Genomic DNA, 19600 nt, shown 5'->3' with positions numbered 1-19600 from the left:
GCCCACAGGTCATAACATGCACTTTTCCCCTGAAAGATCTGACACACGAAGCACGACCAAATGATTCAAGAGATTTGATGGTAGTGGATTTATTACCATCGTCAATAGGAGGGTTACTCATATGTTTGTGGTGCTTGATACTTTTTGCAAATTTGTAGAATTTTATCCTATTAAAAAGCCATTACAAAAACCTTGGTAGAATAATTACATGAAAACTATTTCTCAGAAATGAGGATTCCAATGCAATGTGTAGGTATGTATAAAATAAACCACATCAAAATGTGAAATAATTTTGCACAGAGCACTATGAGTGAAATAGGAATGGAGGAGGTCAATGAGCTGTGTAGCATTTTATGTAGCAAAAATCACACTGGAGGGGCTAAGCATACTGCAACTTTTGAATAAAATATAAATAAATTATGGAATGAGATTACAGGGTTTACCCCCTTGTGAAACAATGTCTGGTGGGAAACCTTGTAATATAATTAGTGAAGAAATATAATTTCCTACATTAAGTGGTCCTTTGGTCCTGAATCAAGTGGAAGGACTCAACCAGAGACTTCAAAACGTCTGTGAAAAGCTAGGCTGTGACTTCCTGGACTTGCGCCATAGGTTTGAAAACTGTAAGGTCCCCCTAAAAAGGTCAGGTGTGCATGACACGTCAGAGATGCTGCTCAGGTAGCTGACTGCATGTGGGGTGCACACAAGAGTTTTTTAGCTTAGGTGACTTCATCCAATCCAGATAATGATAGTTGCAGGAAATCCAGAAGTATCAGTGTAAGATCAAAAGAAATGCCTCCCAGAAGCATTTGCAACAAAGTGCCATAGTTTGAAGTGCTCAGGAAAAGCAGCGAAGCTCACATAATACTAGGTACAGAAAGCTGGTTGAAACATGAAAGCAGAGATTTTGAAGGGAAAATTTAAGTGTATATTGAAAGGATAGGCAAATGGGAAGTGGAGGTGGTGTATTTGTCACAGTAGACAAGAAACTCAAATCCACCAAGGTAGATATTGATGCTGCAAGTGAGATTGTTTGGGCAAGACTCAGTATCAGCGATGGGCATAAAATGATAATTGGATCCTTCTGTCGCCCACCAGACTCATCTCCTGATGTAATCAAAAACTTCAGAGAAAACATCAGTTCACTTCTAAGTTCCCCAGTCACACTGTACTCATCAGTGGAGACAGTAATCATCCACTAATTAATTGGGAAAATTACAGTTTTGTTAATAGTGGATGTGATAAGATATCCTATGAAACTTTAGTAAATGCCTTCCCTGAAAATTCCTGATAACAGATAGTTAGGAATCCCACACATGACAGAAATATATTGGATCTTGTGGCAACAAATAAAGTTCTACTGAGATGTCCACAGCAAAACTGGTATCAGTGACCATGATGCTGTGGCAACAATGATTACCAAAGTACGAAGAACAACTAAAACTAGCAGGAAGGTATATATTTTCAGTAAAATAGATAAAAAATCAGTAGTGTCATATCTCAGTGAGGAACTTGAAACTTTTCAGCACAGGTCAGCAGCATATAGAGGGACTCTGGCCCAAGTTTAAAAGAATAGTTGACCATGCACTTGAGAGATATGCACCCAGGAGAACATTTCATAATGGGGGGGGGGGGGGGGCGGCAACATCCAGTCACTGTACAGAAACTTCTAAAGAAACAAAGATTACTGCATAATAAGTGTAAAACAAAGTGTAATGCTATAGATAGAGAGATGCGGAATGAAACATGTTTGGCCATCAAGAGAGCAATGCATGGTGCCTTCAGTGACTACCAAAGCAGAACATTGGCAAGTGATCTTCCACAGATCTCAAAGAAATTCTGCTCATATGTAAATGCTGTTAGTAGCACCAAAGTGTCCAGCCCTTAGTGAATGAGACAGGAACTGAAACTGAGAGCAGCAAAGCAAAAGTTGAAATGCTTAACTCAGTTTTCAAATGTTCACTTACTAAGGGAAACCTGGAAGAATTGCTCAATTCAATCCACTGGAAATATTTATGAAATGGATGGAAATGGTTGGTGATCCACCCCATATTGCTAGATGTCGAAAGATGTCTTGTGCGCGTTGTTTGGTGATGATCGTGTGCTCAGCCACCACTTTCGTCATGTTTGGCCTCCCAGGTACCCAGACCTCTGTCCGTGCGATTATTGGCTTTGGGGTTACCTGAAGCCACAAGTGTATCGTGATCGACCGACATCTCTAGGGATGCTGAAAGACAACATCCAACGCCAATGCCTCACCATAACTCCGGACATGCTTTACAGTGCTGTTCACAACATTATTCCTCGACTACAGCTATTGTTGAGGAATGATGGTGGACATATTGAGCATTTCCTGTAAAGAACATCATCTTTGCTTTGTCTTACTTTGTTATGCTAATTATTGCTATTCTGGTCAGATGAAGCGCCATCTGTTGGACATTTTTTGAACTTTTGTAATTTTTTTTGTTCTAATAAAACCCCATGTCATTCCAAGCATGTGTGTCAATTTTTACCTCTCTGTCTACATTATTCCATGGTTTATTAAGTTTTCAAATTTATACTGACTTTTTGATCACCCGGTATTTTATTGTCAGTGGTGTTGAGAATTGAACAAATCTCCAGGGCCCAATGGAATACCTATCAGATTTTATACTGAATTTGTGGCTGAGTTAGCATCTCTTCTAACTCTACTGTAGATCTCTCGAACAAAAAACTGTGCCCAGTTCTTGAAAAAAGGCACAGATCACACCTGTCTACAAGAAGAGTAGTAGAAATGATCCACAAAACTACCACCCAATATCCTTGACATTGATTTATTGTAGAATCTTAGAACATGTTCTCACATCAAACACATTGAGGTATCTTGAATAGAATGATCTCCTCAATGCCAACCAGCATAGACTTTGAAAACCTTGATTATGTGAAACTGAACTCCATTTTTTCACATGACAAACTGAAAGATTTGGATCGAGGCAGTCAGTAGATGTATTTCTTGATTTCTGAAAAGCATTTGACTCAGTGCTGCACATGCACTTTTTGTCAAAAGTATGATCATATGTGGTATCAAGTGAAATTTGTGACTGGATTGAGGACTTTTTGGTAGATAGGATGCAGCATGTTATCTCGGATGGAGACTCATTGTCAGATGTAGAAGTAAGTTTGGGTGTGCCCCAGGGAACTGTGTTGAGACCTTTGCTGTACATGCTGTATATTAATGACCTTGAAGACAATATTAATAGTAAAATCAGGCGTTTTGCAGGTGATGCATTTATCTATAATGTAAAACTATCTGAAATAAGCCTGCATAAATATTTAGTCAGATCTTGATAAGATTTCAATGTGATGCAGAGACTGGCAACTTGCTTTAAATGATCAGAAATGTAAAATTTTGCACGTTGCAAAATGAAAAAATGTAGGATCCTATGACTATAATATCAATTAATCACTGTTGTGATTGACCAAATCATACATATACAGGGGTGTAAAACTTTGTAGGTATATGAAATGGAATGATCACATAGGTTTAGTCGTGGGTAAAGCAGGTGGTAGACTTTGGTTTATTGCTAGAACACTGTTGAAGTGCAATCAGTTTACAAAAGAGATTCTTACAAATCACTCATGTGACCAGTTCTAGAATATTATTCAAGTGAGTGGGACCCGTACCAAGTAGGACTAACAGGGGATAATGAACATATACAGAGAAGGGCAGCAAGAATGGTCACAGGTTTGTTAAATCTGTGGGAGAGTGTCACAGAGATACTGAACTGGAAGACTCTTGAAGATAGATGTAAACTATCCCAAGAAACTCTATTAACAAAGATTCAATAATTGGCTTTAAATAATTACTTTAGGAATATACTAACCCCCTATGTATCACTCACATAGGAATCATGATGGTAAGATTAGAATAATTACTCCATGCCCAGAGACATTCAAACACTAATTCTTCTCACATTCCATACATGAGTGGAACAGGAAGAAACCCTAATAATGGTACAATGGGACATAACCTCTGCCATGCATCTTATGGTCGTTTGCAGAGTATAGATGTCAATGTAGAAGTGAGATAACCAACGAAGAAAAGGTCAGATTGGATAAAGAAATGATTAGAAACAAAGAAAATGAAGCCAAAAAGAGACATGGTGGTAAAGGAGAAACTGTAAATTTCAAAGCATTAGATTTGATTCTTGCAAAAATTAACACAACAAGCGTCTAACAATCGGCACTAAAACTTCGTCTACAGCAAATGTTTCGAGGTTCGAGAATGTACACAATTTCGATGTACTTTGTTCTAGTAATAGTCTCACTGAAAGTGAAAACAATCGTAAGAAGAGTGTACTGATAAACTATCGGAAAAAGGTTAGGTTTGATCATCCAAAGCCACAACGTTCAGTTAACAGCAATGAAAGTGGCAGTGGTGTGATCCAGTCTGCTGTGAGTGAAACATCAACAAATCGTTTTCACATTTTCACTGATAGTCATTGTAGAGGCATGGCTGATATAGTGAAAAGCAGTTTTAATGCTGCCGATGTTTGTGGAATTGTGAAGCCAGGTGCTAAACTTCAAGAAGTTGTAGCGGGGTTTGATCCTGGAAAAGTAAAAAACGAGTGTGTGATCTTAATAGGTGGCTCAAACAACGTTGCCTGCAATGAAGGGAATGATGTCATACAGTCGCTCAGGAAGAAAATATCGGCGCTTCATCAGTCTAAGGTATTTGTTGTGAACATTCCAAAGAGACATGACTTAATTCCACAGTCCTGTGTAAATGAGGCTATCTCACAAACGAACTCTAAGTTAGCAAAGTTTTGTAAGCATTTTAAAAATATTTGTGTTGTAGATATAAGCAGTTTTGGACGAGAATTATTTACAAGACACAGTATGCACCTGAACAGATCAGGAAAAAAAGCATTAGGTACCCTCTTAAAAACAAAAATATTGGAAGAAGTCCACAAATGTACCCCAAAGTTGGAACCAATCGCACTTAAATGGCTCCAGCCATGAAGTCAGACTCGGTTTCAAATTCAAATGTTTCAGGAAATTGTTAGTAATGAATGTACTGTGTCTGTAGCTACAGATAATTTTTTAGGCAAAAGTTTAAATCTGTCTCTAATTCCAAAGAAATGACGATTTTTCACCAAAATGTGGAAGGACTTGGTAATAATGTAAATGACATTACTGTTCTGTTAGAGGAACCACAAGGAATAAAAGATACTGATGTATTATGTTTTAGTGAACATCATGTGAAAGATATTGAAAGGTTACAGCTAAGTGGTTACTGTCAGGCAGCGCATTACTCTAGAACCATCATGGAAAAAGGTGGAGTGGTAATTTATGTAAAAAACAACATATCTTACAATTCATTAGATTTAAAGAGCCATTGTATAGAGCAACAAATTGAAGTATGTGGTGTTGAGATTACTGTAAATGACTTCACGGCTGTAGTGTTAGCACTGTATAGATCTCCCTCAGGGAATTTGAATGTATTTCTTAAGCACTTAGATTCTTTATTATCCATACTGTACTCAAAGTCCAAGAACTTGATAATTACTGGTGACTTTAATGTTGATTTCCTAAATGAGAGCAATAGTAAAGCTGATTTAGTACATTTAATGGAGTCTTATAATCTGATGGCATTAGTAGATTTCCCAACTAGGTTTACTGTTAACAGTAAAAGTCTGATAGATAATATATTTATAGATAAGTCTAAATGCAGTGAGATCACTGTACATCCAATCCTTGGCCTTTCTGATCATGGTGGTCAATTGCTTAGGCTCAATTACATCAGTGTGTGCAACAGTTCCGAGCATTCTTGGAAATCTTTTAGGATAATAAATGAACAGGGCCTTAAAAAATTCAATGATAGCCTAAAAGAGATAGATTGGAGCCGAGTTTATAGGGAAACAGATGTAAACAAAAAGTACAATTCATTTTTAAATGAATTCATGTCTGTATTTGAGTCCATCTTTCCCAAAAAAAGTAGTTAGAAATAGTCATATAGGCAATGCCAAGAAGTCTTGGATCACTACAGGGATAATAACATCTTGTAGAACAAAGAGGGTGTTATACAGTTCTCTCAGGACTTGTAATGATCCAAAGAAATGACAACACTACAAACTTTACTGTAGCATTCTCAAGAAGGTTATAAATAAATCTAAAAGTATGTGCATAAAATCAGAAATTGAAAGCTCAGAAAATAAAATTAAAACTATATGGAATGTAATAAAGAGGGAAACTGGCAGGACAACAGGGAACATGTCTCAGGTAGATATTAAAACAGGGGACAGTATCATAAAGAAACCTGAGTTGGTTGCAGAAATATTTAATAACCACTTTTTGAGAGCAGCAGAGAAGACAGGCTGTAATGGTTGTATGGAAGAATCATTGTCCCTCCTACAGAAAGCTATTAGCAACAGAATCCCACAGTTATCCTTACCTCCAGTTACTGTAAGCGAAGTCATAAGAGTAATTAGATCATTAAAAAATAAAAATTCTGCTGGTATGGATAATATTTCTAGTAAAATACTGAAACACTGTTATAAATTTGTTAGTCCCGTCTTATGCAACATATACAATGCATCCCTACAAGATGGGATTGTCCCTGACAGACTTAAGTTGGCTGTAGTGATTCCTCTCTTTAAAAAAGGTGATAAAAGCATTGTTACAAACTATCGCCCAATATCCCTATTAACTACCTTCTCGAAAATTCTAGAAAAACTCATGCACAGGAGGACTGTAGACCATCTCAACTTCCACAGTCTCTTAAGCAAAAATCAGTTTGGTTTTCGTGCCGGTCTTTGTACTGAACAGGCAATATTCTCTTTCAGCAACCAAGTTTTGGAAGCCATTAACAAAAAAAATGTCTCCAGTGGGTATTTTTTGTGATCTTACGAAAGCCTTTGACTGTGTAAACCACCAAATTCTTTGGAAAAAGGCAGAATACTATGGTTTAGGTGGTACTGTTGGCTTGTGGCTACAATCATATCTACAGGATCGGAAGCAGACTGTAATGCTAAATGGCTCTTCTGGAGAACCTGCCTCGTCTGAATGGGGCACAATAATGTGTGGTGTGCCTCAAGGCTCTGTTTTGGGCCCACTGCTTTTCCTCATCTTTATTAATGATCTTCCTCTTTGTTCTGAGACAAACAGCAAATTTACCCTGTTTGCCGATGGTACCACAATTCTAATTGACAATTTGATTGATCATGATCTTGAAAAAACTACAAATACTGTTTTAATGACATCTTATATTCGTTCTCCTCAAATGGTCTCTCACTCAATGCAGATAAAACTCATTATATGAGGTTCCATACATCACAAAGTAATCCCGATGAAATTAACATAAAATGTAGAGATCAACCAATACAGAAAGTTGAAGATACAAAATTCCTGGGTGCTTACATAGACAGTAAATGTAATTGGTCAGTTCACATTCTTCATCTATGTAAAAAACTTAACTCGGCAACATTTGCATTACGGGTAATTTCTTCAGTGGCTGAGGTTGACACTATTAAGGTTGCCTACTTTGGCTACTTCCACTCATTGATGTCATATGCTATCATATTCTGGCGGAACCAACCACTTGCAAAAAAAGTTTTCACCATCCAAAAAAAAGCAATCAGAATAATGTGTGGGGTCCATCAAAGACACTCTTGCAGGCACTTGTTCCGGAAGATAGGTATCCTAACAACTGCCTCACAGTATATTTTTTCCTTGCTGACCTTTGTGTGCAAAAATTATTACATCTACCAAGACAACAGTAAATTCCATGGTTATAACACCAGAAACAAAAACAATCTACATTTAGAAATGAAACGTCTCACTCTGGTACAAAAAGGAGTTTACTACTCCAGCATTAAGCTGTTCAATGCTCTACCACTACATATCAAATGTGTTCATACAGAACTGCCAAAATTTAAACAAGTTCTCAAAGATTACCTGACAGAGAAATCTTATTATACTGTGGATGAATATCTGAAAGAAAATGTATACCATCACTAAACTTATTGTGTCTAGAAGTAGTTCAATTGATTTTATTGTGCATTTTGGCATTAGCACACTTTTTGTAACAGCAGTTTGGCTGTACATGTATTTACTCTTGTAGGCCTAATATCTGATTTAACTTTGTGCTCTTATCTTTAACCTTTATTTGAAACTCCTTTTTCTGTCAAATGGTTGTTATGTTATCTAGCTGACATTGTATCTCTTACTGTATTTATAGTATGTCTTACTTAAACTATGTACAATTTGCCATTGAATTGCCCTTGTATTTATTGTAAGTTTAAATTGAAACCTGTACAATTTGACACGTTCCATATCCTTGTGATTGACTCACTAACTGGATCTATGGAACAAGAAATAAATAAATAAATAAATAAAAATTAACTGAAGAGTCAGGTATAACAGTCGTGTATGTGTGAATTGTGCTTGCTTGTGTGAATGTGCATGGGTGTTTCTCTTTTCGTGTCTGAAAGCTTAATGTGTAACAATCTTTTTGTTGAGTGTGTCTGCAACTCAATGTGTCATCTTTTGGTGAATAGCATTCTATTGATGCATTGATTGTACTTGTTCATAATTAGCAAAACTATTATTCTACTCATTATTCTTCATAGTTAGTAATTATTATTTCATTGCCCATCCACATATTATTGTTACAAAGTTATTAATTATAGCCCACATATACTTTGGAGTCATCAGACCCAGAGCCATTCCATTACAGTTTTATCTTATTCTCTTTTGTAAATTTATTCAACATCCCTAAAATTGACATCATCATTAACAGTATCCTCACCATCAACATCAGTAACAATTTTATCATTATCATCATAATAACTCAATGTAACATATACTTCCCAGCAGCTTCAGTTCAACATCACCATTATAGTACATGAAAAAATCTTATCATGACATTATCATTATGTTCAAATAAAACCTCAGTACTACAGCTCAATCTTGAACACACCTAGTATTTTCAACAATCTTTAATTTGTTCACAAAGTAAATTCTCTTACGCAATATAGATCACAAAATTTCATTACTAGTGTGGCCCGATAAGCATCCTCTTACAGAATTTTGTTAGTTGTTTAGTTCGATAAATAACCTCCTTCCTCTAATCAACCTCTGTTTTAAAGTGTTACTGAGATAATACATAAACTGTTCAAAAATTATGGTATCTCAGCTTAAAAATTTCTAATTACAATAAAATTTGTAATGTTTCTGTTTTTCCATATTAATCATATTTTATTTTCTGCCTATAGTCTTATCGTATTACAGTAATGAACCAACAAACTTGTGCCCCAGCTGAAAATTGTATGTGATATCAGGTACCCTTTTTAAGAACCTATCTTAGCTAGAGAGCTAATTTTTTTACAGCTTATGCTCACACGTATTCTGTCAACACTGAAACAACAATATTGCATAATCTTATTTGATGAATTGGATTTTAATTTTTATCTGTATAAGCTACATTTTTGAAAAAAGTCTTCTTTTAATGTCTGTTAACTTTTAATTTTACAAGTAATGGAATAACACTCTTTCAGTACATGCACATTAGCTGTGTCATGACTCTCAGAAAATTTGATGGTTGTGTCTTCATTGGAAGTTGAGAAAAAGTACATTAAACTTGGAAGAAGAAAACATTCAAGTAATAGATGTCATATTTGAAACAACCCTGCTGTATAGCTGTGCCCTTCATATAGCTGTGCCCTTCATCTTCATCATCAAATGCATCCCTAAGTTTTCTCACAATGCCTCTTCTGTTGTGCTTTTTTTACTAAATGTTTGAGAGAGGATCTGCATTATTGTAGTGCAGGCTGATCTAAGGCCACCAACCTCTTCATATGCTTTTCATTAGGCAGATCAATGGAGATTGGCTTCATTTCTTCCATTACAGTGGCTGGTAAACTGTGATGATGATTGTAATTCTCCAATTGTATTTTCCCTATTATATTTACACCAGCTGTTCTCACTGTCAGGATGTAGCCCATGACTATGACACTCAATTTTAGAGGTCATGTGCAAAAACAGCACCCATACAGCTTTACTCATCACTTCCACATCATCTATATTTGGTCTGATATCTAGAGCTGGGGTCGACAAGTAATATTACATGGGGGTTCGAATACTTTCGAAAATTGTTATCAAGATCAAGAAGGAAAACCCCGTATTGCTTACTAGTTTTTTAATTTTTATTTTCATTAAAAAAAAAAAAATATATGAAAAACAATAGATATTTCTTATTTTAATTTTCACTCACAAAATATGAAATATAATAGATAGGCATATTTGTATTAAAAAATCAAATTACATTTGCAATCTTGGCCAGTTTCTTAAAGTTAGGTTCACATGGGGAGCAGCATATGCGAATAGTGTCTTCAAATTGGGGGGCCGCTAATCTTGAGCAATACTTGCTCTTCAAAAAATTCATTTTTAAAAATGAAATTTCACAAATATATGTGGAGCCAAACATAGTAGCCCAGTATATGACTATTTTTTTATTTATTTATTTTTTTTTTTGCTATTTTCATATTTTTCTGGGACATGTTTATTCCAAAATTCTTCAGCAGATGCAGTTTTATACATTTGCAAGGAAATGTCTTCCTGCAAGTCTATTATCTCCATTTGGAGTACAGGCTTTAAAAGGCAGACCAACTTCATAGCCACATCCATCCATTCTGCTGCTGGAGAAACTTCAAAACGTGATTTTAAGAAATGCAACAACTTCTCTATCTCCTAAAGTTTTGGCACCTTGTTGCACATTCCTCCTTAAGATCTGACATAAATTTTAAGAATACTGAAATGTCTGTTTCAGAATTACTTTTCTATTCAAAAATTGTTGGCAAGTGAAAAAATTCTTGACTTGTAATGACTTTTTCAAAGATATCGAGCTTGCAACGGAAAGAAGAGACACTTTTATCAGATCACATATTAATTTCCCATTTCCTTGCAGCTCAGTACTGAGAGCATTTAAATGTTTCAGAACGTATTTCAAGAAATCCACAGCTAGTATTCTGCATTTGTTTGCTAGGAACTCCAAAGGGTTTCTTGATTCTCATGAATCCAACTTTTCTAAGGACATTATTTCTTCTTTTATTTGCCAAAAACCTTTACTTATCCAATGAACATTGTTGTACTGCAGTAAGTCAAAATGCACTGAATCACACTCAGGAAGAAACTCTTTGAACTGTTTGTACTGAAGAGCAGAATGAGATCTCATAAGGTTAATCAGCTTGATCAACCTGTCCATTATTTCTTTCAGAGTCACACTAAGTTTTCCACAATGAGCTGCTTGGTGAATTATGCACTAATAAGACAATACCCACCACATTCTTATCTCTAATTTTCTTTAGTAGTCCTTATTCTTTGCTGGTCATCACTGGAGTCCTTCAGTTACAAGAGAGAGAATGTTATCACAACTAATGTTTGATTTTGACACAAACTCATAAAAAGTCTTGAATAAATCTTCTCCGTGAGTCTTGGTTTCAATAGCAATATTGTTAGCAGTTCTTCCCCTAAATTCTTTACCTCAATATCAAAAAATCACACAAAAATGGACATTTTTTTCTTCATCAACAACGTTGAATGGTTCATCTAGTGCTATGGCATAACAAGGCACCATCTGCAGAAGTTTGAGAAAACTACTTTTATTACCAGCAGCAAAAATTTTGGTTCTTCTTGTAGTACATTTTGCCAACAATGGAATACCTTGAATTGTGGCAGAAACATCCTTTTTCTCTTCAGAAAGTTCCATGCCCACTTCCAACATTTTTTTTTTTTTTTCTCTATCGGAGTCCGAAAACAGCTTCTGTTATTTATTAATCATCCAACACACACGCATCTCTGCTTGTGCAGATTCTTCTTGCTTGCTCATGGAGCGAGCAAGGAAGGTTATGCTCTTTTTTTAAGAAGCTAGATATTGTGAAATTATTATTAACAAAGCTTATAATTTGGTAGGGTGTACTCATCCATTTGCTTTATATCTGTTGCTGCCACAGGTTTATGTTGTCGACTGTAACATGGTTTTTACACCATGAATAATAAATACAAACATTAAGTTTCAGAACCTCTATTCTAAGTCACTTCAAAATTATACTGACATGCTTACAACACTGACATACATCTTCCTTAAGCCATTACATGTTTCTTGCACAGAATCTAATAAGACACTGCCCCCAATGCCAACATGGCTGCCCCTTTATATATAAATCTGAACAATCCTCAGTATTATTATAAAGGGTTTTTTAATAAAATTAAAATTTTGCCTTAAAATTAATTACATATTTCAACAGTTGCACTGGCACTTACAGAGCAAATACATTTATTGAATTTTAAGCATTTATCATTTTAGAAGTGTGAGAATACTCAAATATGAAATATTAACAACACTTTTACTATTTTTATAAAATGTAAAAGATACATGGATGGGAAAATGTTTCTACCAATATATATGTTTCCAAGTCTCCCATTGAATGTGGCAAAATAGGTCTTTTATTTCTTATTGACAAAATGCCTAAAGAACTACCTTTGTTTACTCACCACTTATAACATTTTCAGTAATTACATTTTAATTTTCTATTCAATTTTGATTCTGTTAGTTGGTTTTTCATTTAAATACAACAGACTTCAATTTAGTTATTGTTTTAACACAAATCCATCTCAGTTTCAAAGAAATGACTTTGACCAATGTACTCGATCATTTATTCCAGATTTCACCTAATTACATTAATTCTAAATATTCCTAGCAATTACAGGACTTATATACTTCAGTACAATTATAATTTTATCATTGTATCAATTTAGTAAGTGTAGGTTTAGCCATACCACAGCCTTTTGATTACATCAGTGATTTCTGTTTATTTCAAATTGGATGGAAAAATAAATGTTTCAAATGGGTTTCAGTGGACTGTTACATCTCAACAACCCCCAAAAGGATTTGTGCAACTAAAAGTTGAACAAAACCTTTTCTGGTAGATCCACATAACAGTACACATTTTACAATCAATTGGATGGATTGGTAATTTACGTATGATATGAGATCAGATTTCTGCTTAATTTCCAAAATGAAGTGTATGCATACTTCACAATCAACTCTAAACTATGTTTTCAATTAAATATGTAAGATTATCATAAATTACTTTCATCAGTTTCAACTGGATCATACACAATATTGATTAACAGCATAAAGAAAGAACAAGTTAATTTGCAGGATTGTCTGTAGCTTGTTTTTCAGCATGAATAGGAGGTAAATCTATTTCAATCAGAAAAATTATCTAATGGAAGTTAACTGAATTGGTCTTGTTTCTGAATAATTATGTCAGTCATTAGAGCCTCCAGGTTCTCCTGAGTGCAAGGAGACACTGGGGTGTACAACGCTTTCTCAGTACTGTCGATGCATTGTGGAACAGGCATTCGTAATGGATACTACAATACTCAACATCCATATTAGATTGTACTTGGCAACTCCAAAGGAGTGGAAAAAGGGAGAAATAAAAAGGTGTGGGTGCATTGATGGAACAGAAAGCTGTGTAGTACTGGAGTGGGAGCAAGGAAGGAGATAGGTGGGTGAAGGACAAGGATTGGCAAAGTTTGGGACCAGGGAGTTATGGAAACAAAGGATACACTGCAAAAGTGTTCAAATCTGCACAATTCAGAAAAGCTGGTGTTGGTAGCAAGCATCCAGATGGCACAAGATATGAAGCAGTCATTGAAGTGAAGCATATTGTTTAGGGCAGCACGTTCAGCAACTGGATGGTCCAGTTGCTTCTTGGCCACAGTTTGTTAGTACTCATTCACACAGACAGACAGCTTGTTGGTTGTCATGCGCATGTAGAACACAGCACAGTGTTTGCAGCTTAGCTTGTAGATAAAATGTCCGTTCTCACGGGTAGCCCTGCTTTTGAGGGGATAGGGGATGCTTGAGACTGGACTGGAATAGATGGTGGTGGGAGGATGTAGGGGACAGGTCTTTCATCTAGGTCTATTACAGGGATATGGGCCATGAGCCAAGGTGCTAGGGGCAGGGGCGGAGTAGAGATGTACAAGGATATTGTGCAGGTTGGGCGGGTGGCAGAGTATCACTGTGGGAGGAGTGGGAGGGTTAGTGGGTAGATTTTAATATTTTGGAAGATGACTAGTGACTTATAAGTAGCCCTGAAAGAGTTCCACTTCAAACACTATTAAAGACCTGTGTAATACCAATTTTTAAATGATTTTCTTGAAAGAAAAACACATGACTGTACAACATTTTTCCCTTTCTCTGGTGGCTAGGGGTGAAGGGTGGTGGAAGGCAGGCACAGCCCTTACTTGCACATGGGTATTGGCACCATTGGTGCTGGGTGGTACTGTGTCACAAGAGGAGTGCTCCTTTGTAGCCGGATAATGGGAATGTGAGAGTTGGTAAGCGACTAGAGAGACAAGACACAGGAGATCTGTTTCTTTGCAAGGTTGGCAAGGTAGTTTCAGTCCATGAAGCCTTAGTGAGACTCTTGGTATATCTGTAGAGGGACTGTTCATCACTACAAATGTGACTGCCATGGGTGGTTAGGCTGTATGGAAAGGACTTCAAAATTGTTCAAATGGCTCTGAGCACTATGGGACTTAACTTCTGAGGTCATCAGTCCCCTGGAACTTAGAACTACTTAAACCTAACTAACCTAAGGACATCACACACATCCATGCCCAAGGCAGGATTCGAACCTGCGACCGTAGCAGTCGTGTGAAAGGACTTCTTGTCATGGGATAGGTGACAGCTGTCGAAGTGGAGGTATTGCTGGTGGTTGGCAGGTATGATATGAACTGATTTACTGATATAACCTGATACAGTCATCGAGGTGAAGGTCAACATCAAAGAATGTGGCTTGTTGGGTTGAGGAGGTCCAAGTGAAGTGAACAGGGAGAAGGTGTGAGGTCCTGGAGTAACGTGGATAGGGTCTCCTCACTATCAGTCCAGATAATGAAGGTTCATCACTGAATCTGAACAAAGGAGTTTAGGATTCTGAGTACTTAGGAATGATTCTTCTAGATGTCATTGGTGTACCACTATTCACCATCTCTACAACAACCTCCAAATCTCTCCCACATCCCCTCATGGCTGATAAACCCCACCTCACAGACCTACTACATTTACCACACCCTCAGAAACTTCCTCCCACCACCATACTGACCACACTGCCCAACACAATGTTCTTCACTTCAATGACAGCTTCACAGCCTGTGCCATCTGGATCCTTGCTACGAACACCAACTTTTCTGAATTACGCAAGTGGGAGCTCACCCTGCAATATATCTTCTGTTCCCGTAACCCCCTGGCTCCAACCTTTGTTAGTCACAGTCCTTCACTCACCTATCACTTCCCTGCTTCCACTCCAGCACTACACAGCCTTCCATTCCACCTAATAACCCCACTACCTTTTTATTTCTCCCTTACTCCACTCCATCTCCCCCCCCCCCCCCCACCCTCCTCCCTGTCGAACCTCCTGACATCACCTAGCTGCCCTGTCATGTCCCCACCACATCCATGTATGCTCCCACAAAGAGTACTTTGCTGTTCCCCTTCCCTGCCCCAGTTTCCTACTTACCCTCACCAACCCAATTGTTTTTCCCATCATGTGAAGCGCAGTTGCTTGCAATCCAGTCTTAGCCAGCAGAACCAGACATGTGTCCGAAATCACCCCAATCCATGGTGTGACTTCAGACACTTTATTTCACTGCCTCAGATAAATATACCTGCACACCACTTTCTGGTTCTGGGATATTTTATTCGTTACACATATACCCTACCACTTCCATAACAATCGATTTAATCTAACAATATACACGAAAGTTAAAATCAAAATAATGACAAAACCATCAGAAATCACCCCGTTTGATGGCATGTGTTTATCAGTTGAGCTTGTGTGAATGTGTTCTTGTGTTGTCTGCTTTAGATGAAGACCTTTTGGTCAAAAGCTCACTTGTTTAACAGTCTTTCTGTTGTGCCTGTCTGTGACTCAACATTCCACTGTATCACGTTATACTTACACAAAAATGTATCACAAAGTTTATCAAAAGATTGGATTGCCTTCTTCACTAAAGGGACTTTACATCCTATGCTGAATTGATGATTGTGTCACATTAAATAGCAAGGCCTGCTTCCTGGAGCTATTCTCCATTTCATACAACTCCCTTCTCCTTTTCGTTATCTGTTTTTATTAGCAATGTACTGTAAAGACAACATGTTAAGTTGCAGATAGTCACAATTAAAAGACACTTGTGTGCATCTGCAACTTAATATGTCTTCTTCATGTTAACTGCCAATCTGTCTTTTCCTATATTGTTGATGTTCCTATGTGTAGTTTCCATTGGATGTCATTATTATTATTATCATTATTATTTTTGTTTTTCTATTATTCTTATTCATCTTTGTTGTCCTGCCCTTCCTCTCTCTCTTCCCTTGGTTTTCTCCCAATATCACTTTTCTCCTAATTCTTGGTTCCAGTATTGTAGGCATTTCATTTTTCTTCTACTTATATCATTTGTACTTCTCTGTCCATCATCATCTCTGGGTGAAGCTGCCACAGTGTTTTCTATTTCACTATCTTTGATGTCCTACTCTCTCTGATACTACCTCCATTATCTTTTTCTTGTGTCATCCTCACATCAGTTGGGCCCCTCTCATCATGGGGTCTGAGTAACCTACCCTTCCTTTTTAACCTTCCACAGCTTGTATCTCTTTGTTCCTTGATGAAAGAACAAATAGCTCAAAAAGATAAGAAAATTTTAATTCTAAAAAGAAACACAATTTTGCTTCTAAGTAATATTCATCACATTCATCTCATTCAAAAATTTAGTTACCTTATTGATAAATTACATTACAATTAAGCTGAGGAAACTGATACTTATTTTTTCAGATTTCTGAAGCTGGAAGCATATTCATTGAATATATGAGACATCTGCGTCAATGCATTGCAAAAAGACTTGCTGTATCTCCCTGTCAAGAATTAGCAGATGAACAGAATTTACGTCTTACATGGATCCGAAATGCCAAAACTAAAGCAGTTAAGTCAGTATTACTGGATAAACTTGAGATTCAGAGGAATGAAGGTAATGCACAGCTTGCTCAGAGGGATGTTGCAATTAAAAAAAATGAGGAACTGATTGAAAAGATGAAGAAATGTAGCAAAGATGATATCAAGAAAAGAATGTAAGTTTAATTTAGCAGATCCTTTTTGGTTCCTTAAAACATACTATTAGCAAAATCTTTAACTAACAATGAAATAGCTCAAAGAATGTTCTACCGTAATTTGAGCCGTGTGTTTGTAGAAGTTAAGTAATTCTTGGCTTCTTAATCTGTTTCTCCTGTGCATAAGGAAATATTATTGAATGGAATGAAAAGTAGACTATGTCACTTTAGAAAATACGTAACTTTTGCTTGTTATACAACTGTATGACCATAAGTAATGAAGAATGACTGAAAATTTCATAATAACAGAAGTTATTCCATGCTAAATTGATCAAGTTGGTTTAAAAAGAGATTTATATTTTTATTAGAAATCTTTATTAAGGAACAAATAATGGGAAGCAATCCCCTGAACAGGGTGCTGGAGGATGTTCTAGTTGTATTACACACTTTTGGAATTGGGAACACTTAAGCTTGGCTACATGAGTTACTCAAAAAATGATATTGTATGACATTGTGGCATGAAATTAGGGAAAGTATGCTAACTTTTTTATGTCCCTTACACCTGAAACATACTGTAACATTAAAGAGGTGGGCATGAACACCACACCTGGAAATTGTGGTACAAAATGTGAAATTGTAAGGCTACATTTAAAGGGCTGATTTTATTTGTGCATGTGAGTGAAATCATGGGGCTTTGTTATAACTGTTCAATGGAGCAGGTAGTTATGAAATGCCACGAGTTGGTGAAGAACTGAGTTACTGATAGGTTTCCTCCCACAGTAAGTGGTAGATAACAGTAAGAATGAGTTTCTGTCTGCCTTGTGGTTACACAAAGTATGTACTGAATAGCATATTCCAGAAATATGAACTTGATGAACCATTTATGCCATGTTCAACCTATTTATCCCAAAAATGTGTCTCAACAAAAAATAATTATAGCTGCATTGTAGACCTACATCACTGCAAGTATTCAGAGGTGAAGAGGCTTGCACATGATAGACTGATGTGAAGAGCTTGTTATGTAAATATCTTCCTTTGATATATGTATTCTGGATAGCTGGAAGTGCTTGTAGGTGCTTGCCACAAAGTTACTGAACTGTGTGTGTTGTATCATATTCTTAGTTTCAGACATATTGAGATGTTGAAATTGTGCTGTGTAAGAATGATGAGAATAAGATGCTCTATGTGAAAGATAAAAGTGGTGCAACAAGTTATTTCATGTACATGTCCTGCTACAAACAGAAATATATCGTTCTAATTGTTGAGCCAACAAAGACATTGAAATACATCAACTAAAGAAAATAAGTTAAGTAATGAAATTACAAAATTAATTCTTACCACAATATTTATTTTAGAAACAGTTCAACCTTTGCTCAATTTGTTCTCAGTTGCAGAACACACTACGCAAACAAATGCAAAGAAACAGTTTGCGAGATTTGTTATAAAATTATAATTTGACAGAGTATGAAATATAATTTGATGGAATATGAATGTGTGGGCATCAGCAGTGATGTAAATAAATATAAATATATACTGAAATGGTATGTTGCAGGAACATAATTAATAAAAATAAGAGTACTGTTTCTGGGACTGGAAAATTGAATAAATACATTTGAATAAATATCTTGTTTCCTGGTGATAGCATTAACCAAGGAAATGATTCTGGTGACAGGAGCAATGCATATGGTCTTACTTTAATTATTTTATGGTTAAGTGTGACAAAAAAAGTTTAGGAGAATTGGCTCCAAATTGGAAGCAGAATGGCTTGAGTGGTTTCAACTGTATCAAGCTCACATCATTGCTCCCAAAGTATCAGGTACCTGAAACTACATTACTTTTTGTCAATGGTAGGGAGTGCAGTCTTTTGCCTTATTCAGAAATTGTTCCCTGATGTCACTCCGAGTGAACTTTACTATGATCAGATTGTAGCTTCTCTAATTACGTATTATGACCAACAAGTGAATGTGGTGGCAGATAGCTACCAATTCTTTTGTTGCAAGAAAATGTCAGAACAGTTGCTAACAGATTTGCAGGGTATGATGAGGAAATGCAAATTCAAATGTGCTTGTGGTGCTTTATATTCAGCTGTTATGTGATGCAATCGTGTACAATGTAACTGATTTCAAACTTAAAAAACAGATTCCGAAACAGTCAGATCCATAATTTAATCACATATTACCAATTCTAGACCAGTATGGTGCAGGTGCCAAAGTGGCCGATAAATTTTAGCAGCCACCAATCTGTCAGGTTGAGTCACCCCTTGCTCATGACTGGCCCAGTAGGCAGCAACAGTATGCATGCGGCAAGCCGCATAAACAGTTCTCTAAACAGGTGGCTACATCACTGAATACAATTAAGTGATGCCCTTGGTGCTATTATGGTACAAATGCCAAGATTTCCTGTCCACACAAGCACAGTGTTACACTTGTGGCAGGAAAATTCATG

The 19600-nt window shown here is 36.5% G+C and overlaps 1 protein-coding gene across 3 annotated transcripts in view; it reads left to right on the top strand.

Annotated features, from left to right (window-relative positions):
- The window catches only part of LOC126238522 (uncharacterized), an 80359-nt gene that overhangs the window by 23250 nt on the left and 37509 nt on the right, over positions 1 to 19600 (top strand). For all 3 annotated transcript variants that reach the window (XM_049947796.1, XM_049947797.1, XM_049947798.1), the window contains one exon: positions 16884 to 17176. In XM_049947796.1, the coding sequence (XP_049803753.1) occupies positions 16884 to 17176 (293 nt within the window). The remainder of the gene's footprint in view (positions 1 to 16883; positions 17177 to 19600) is intronic.

The sequence above is a fragment of the Schistocerca nitens genome, chromosome 1 (assembly GCF_023898315.1).
Source record: "Schistocerca nitens isolate TAMUIC-IGC-003100 chromosome 1, iqSchNite1.1, whole genome shotgun sequence".
NCBI classification, from domain to species: Eukaryota; Metazoa; Arthropoda; class Insecta; order Orthoptera; family Acrididae; genus Schistocerca; species Schistocerca nitens.
Note: the sequence above shows the minus strand (reverse complement) of the source record. Positions and strands in the feature narration are given on the sequence as shown.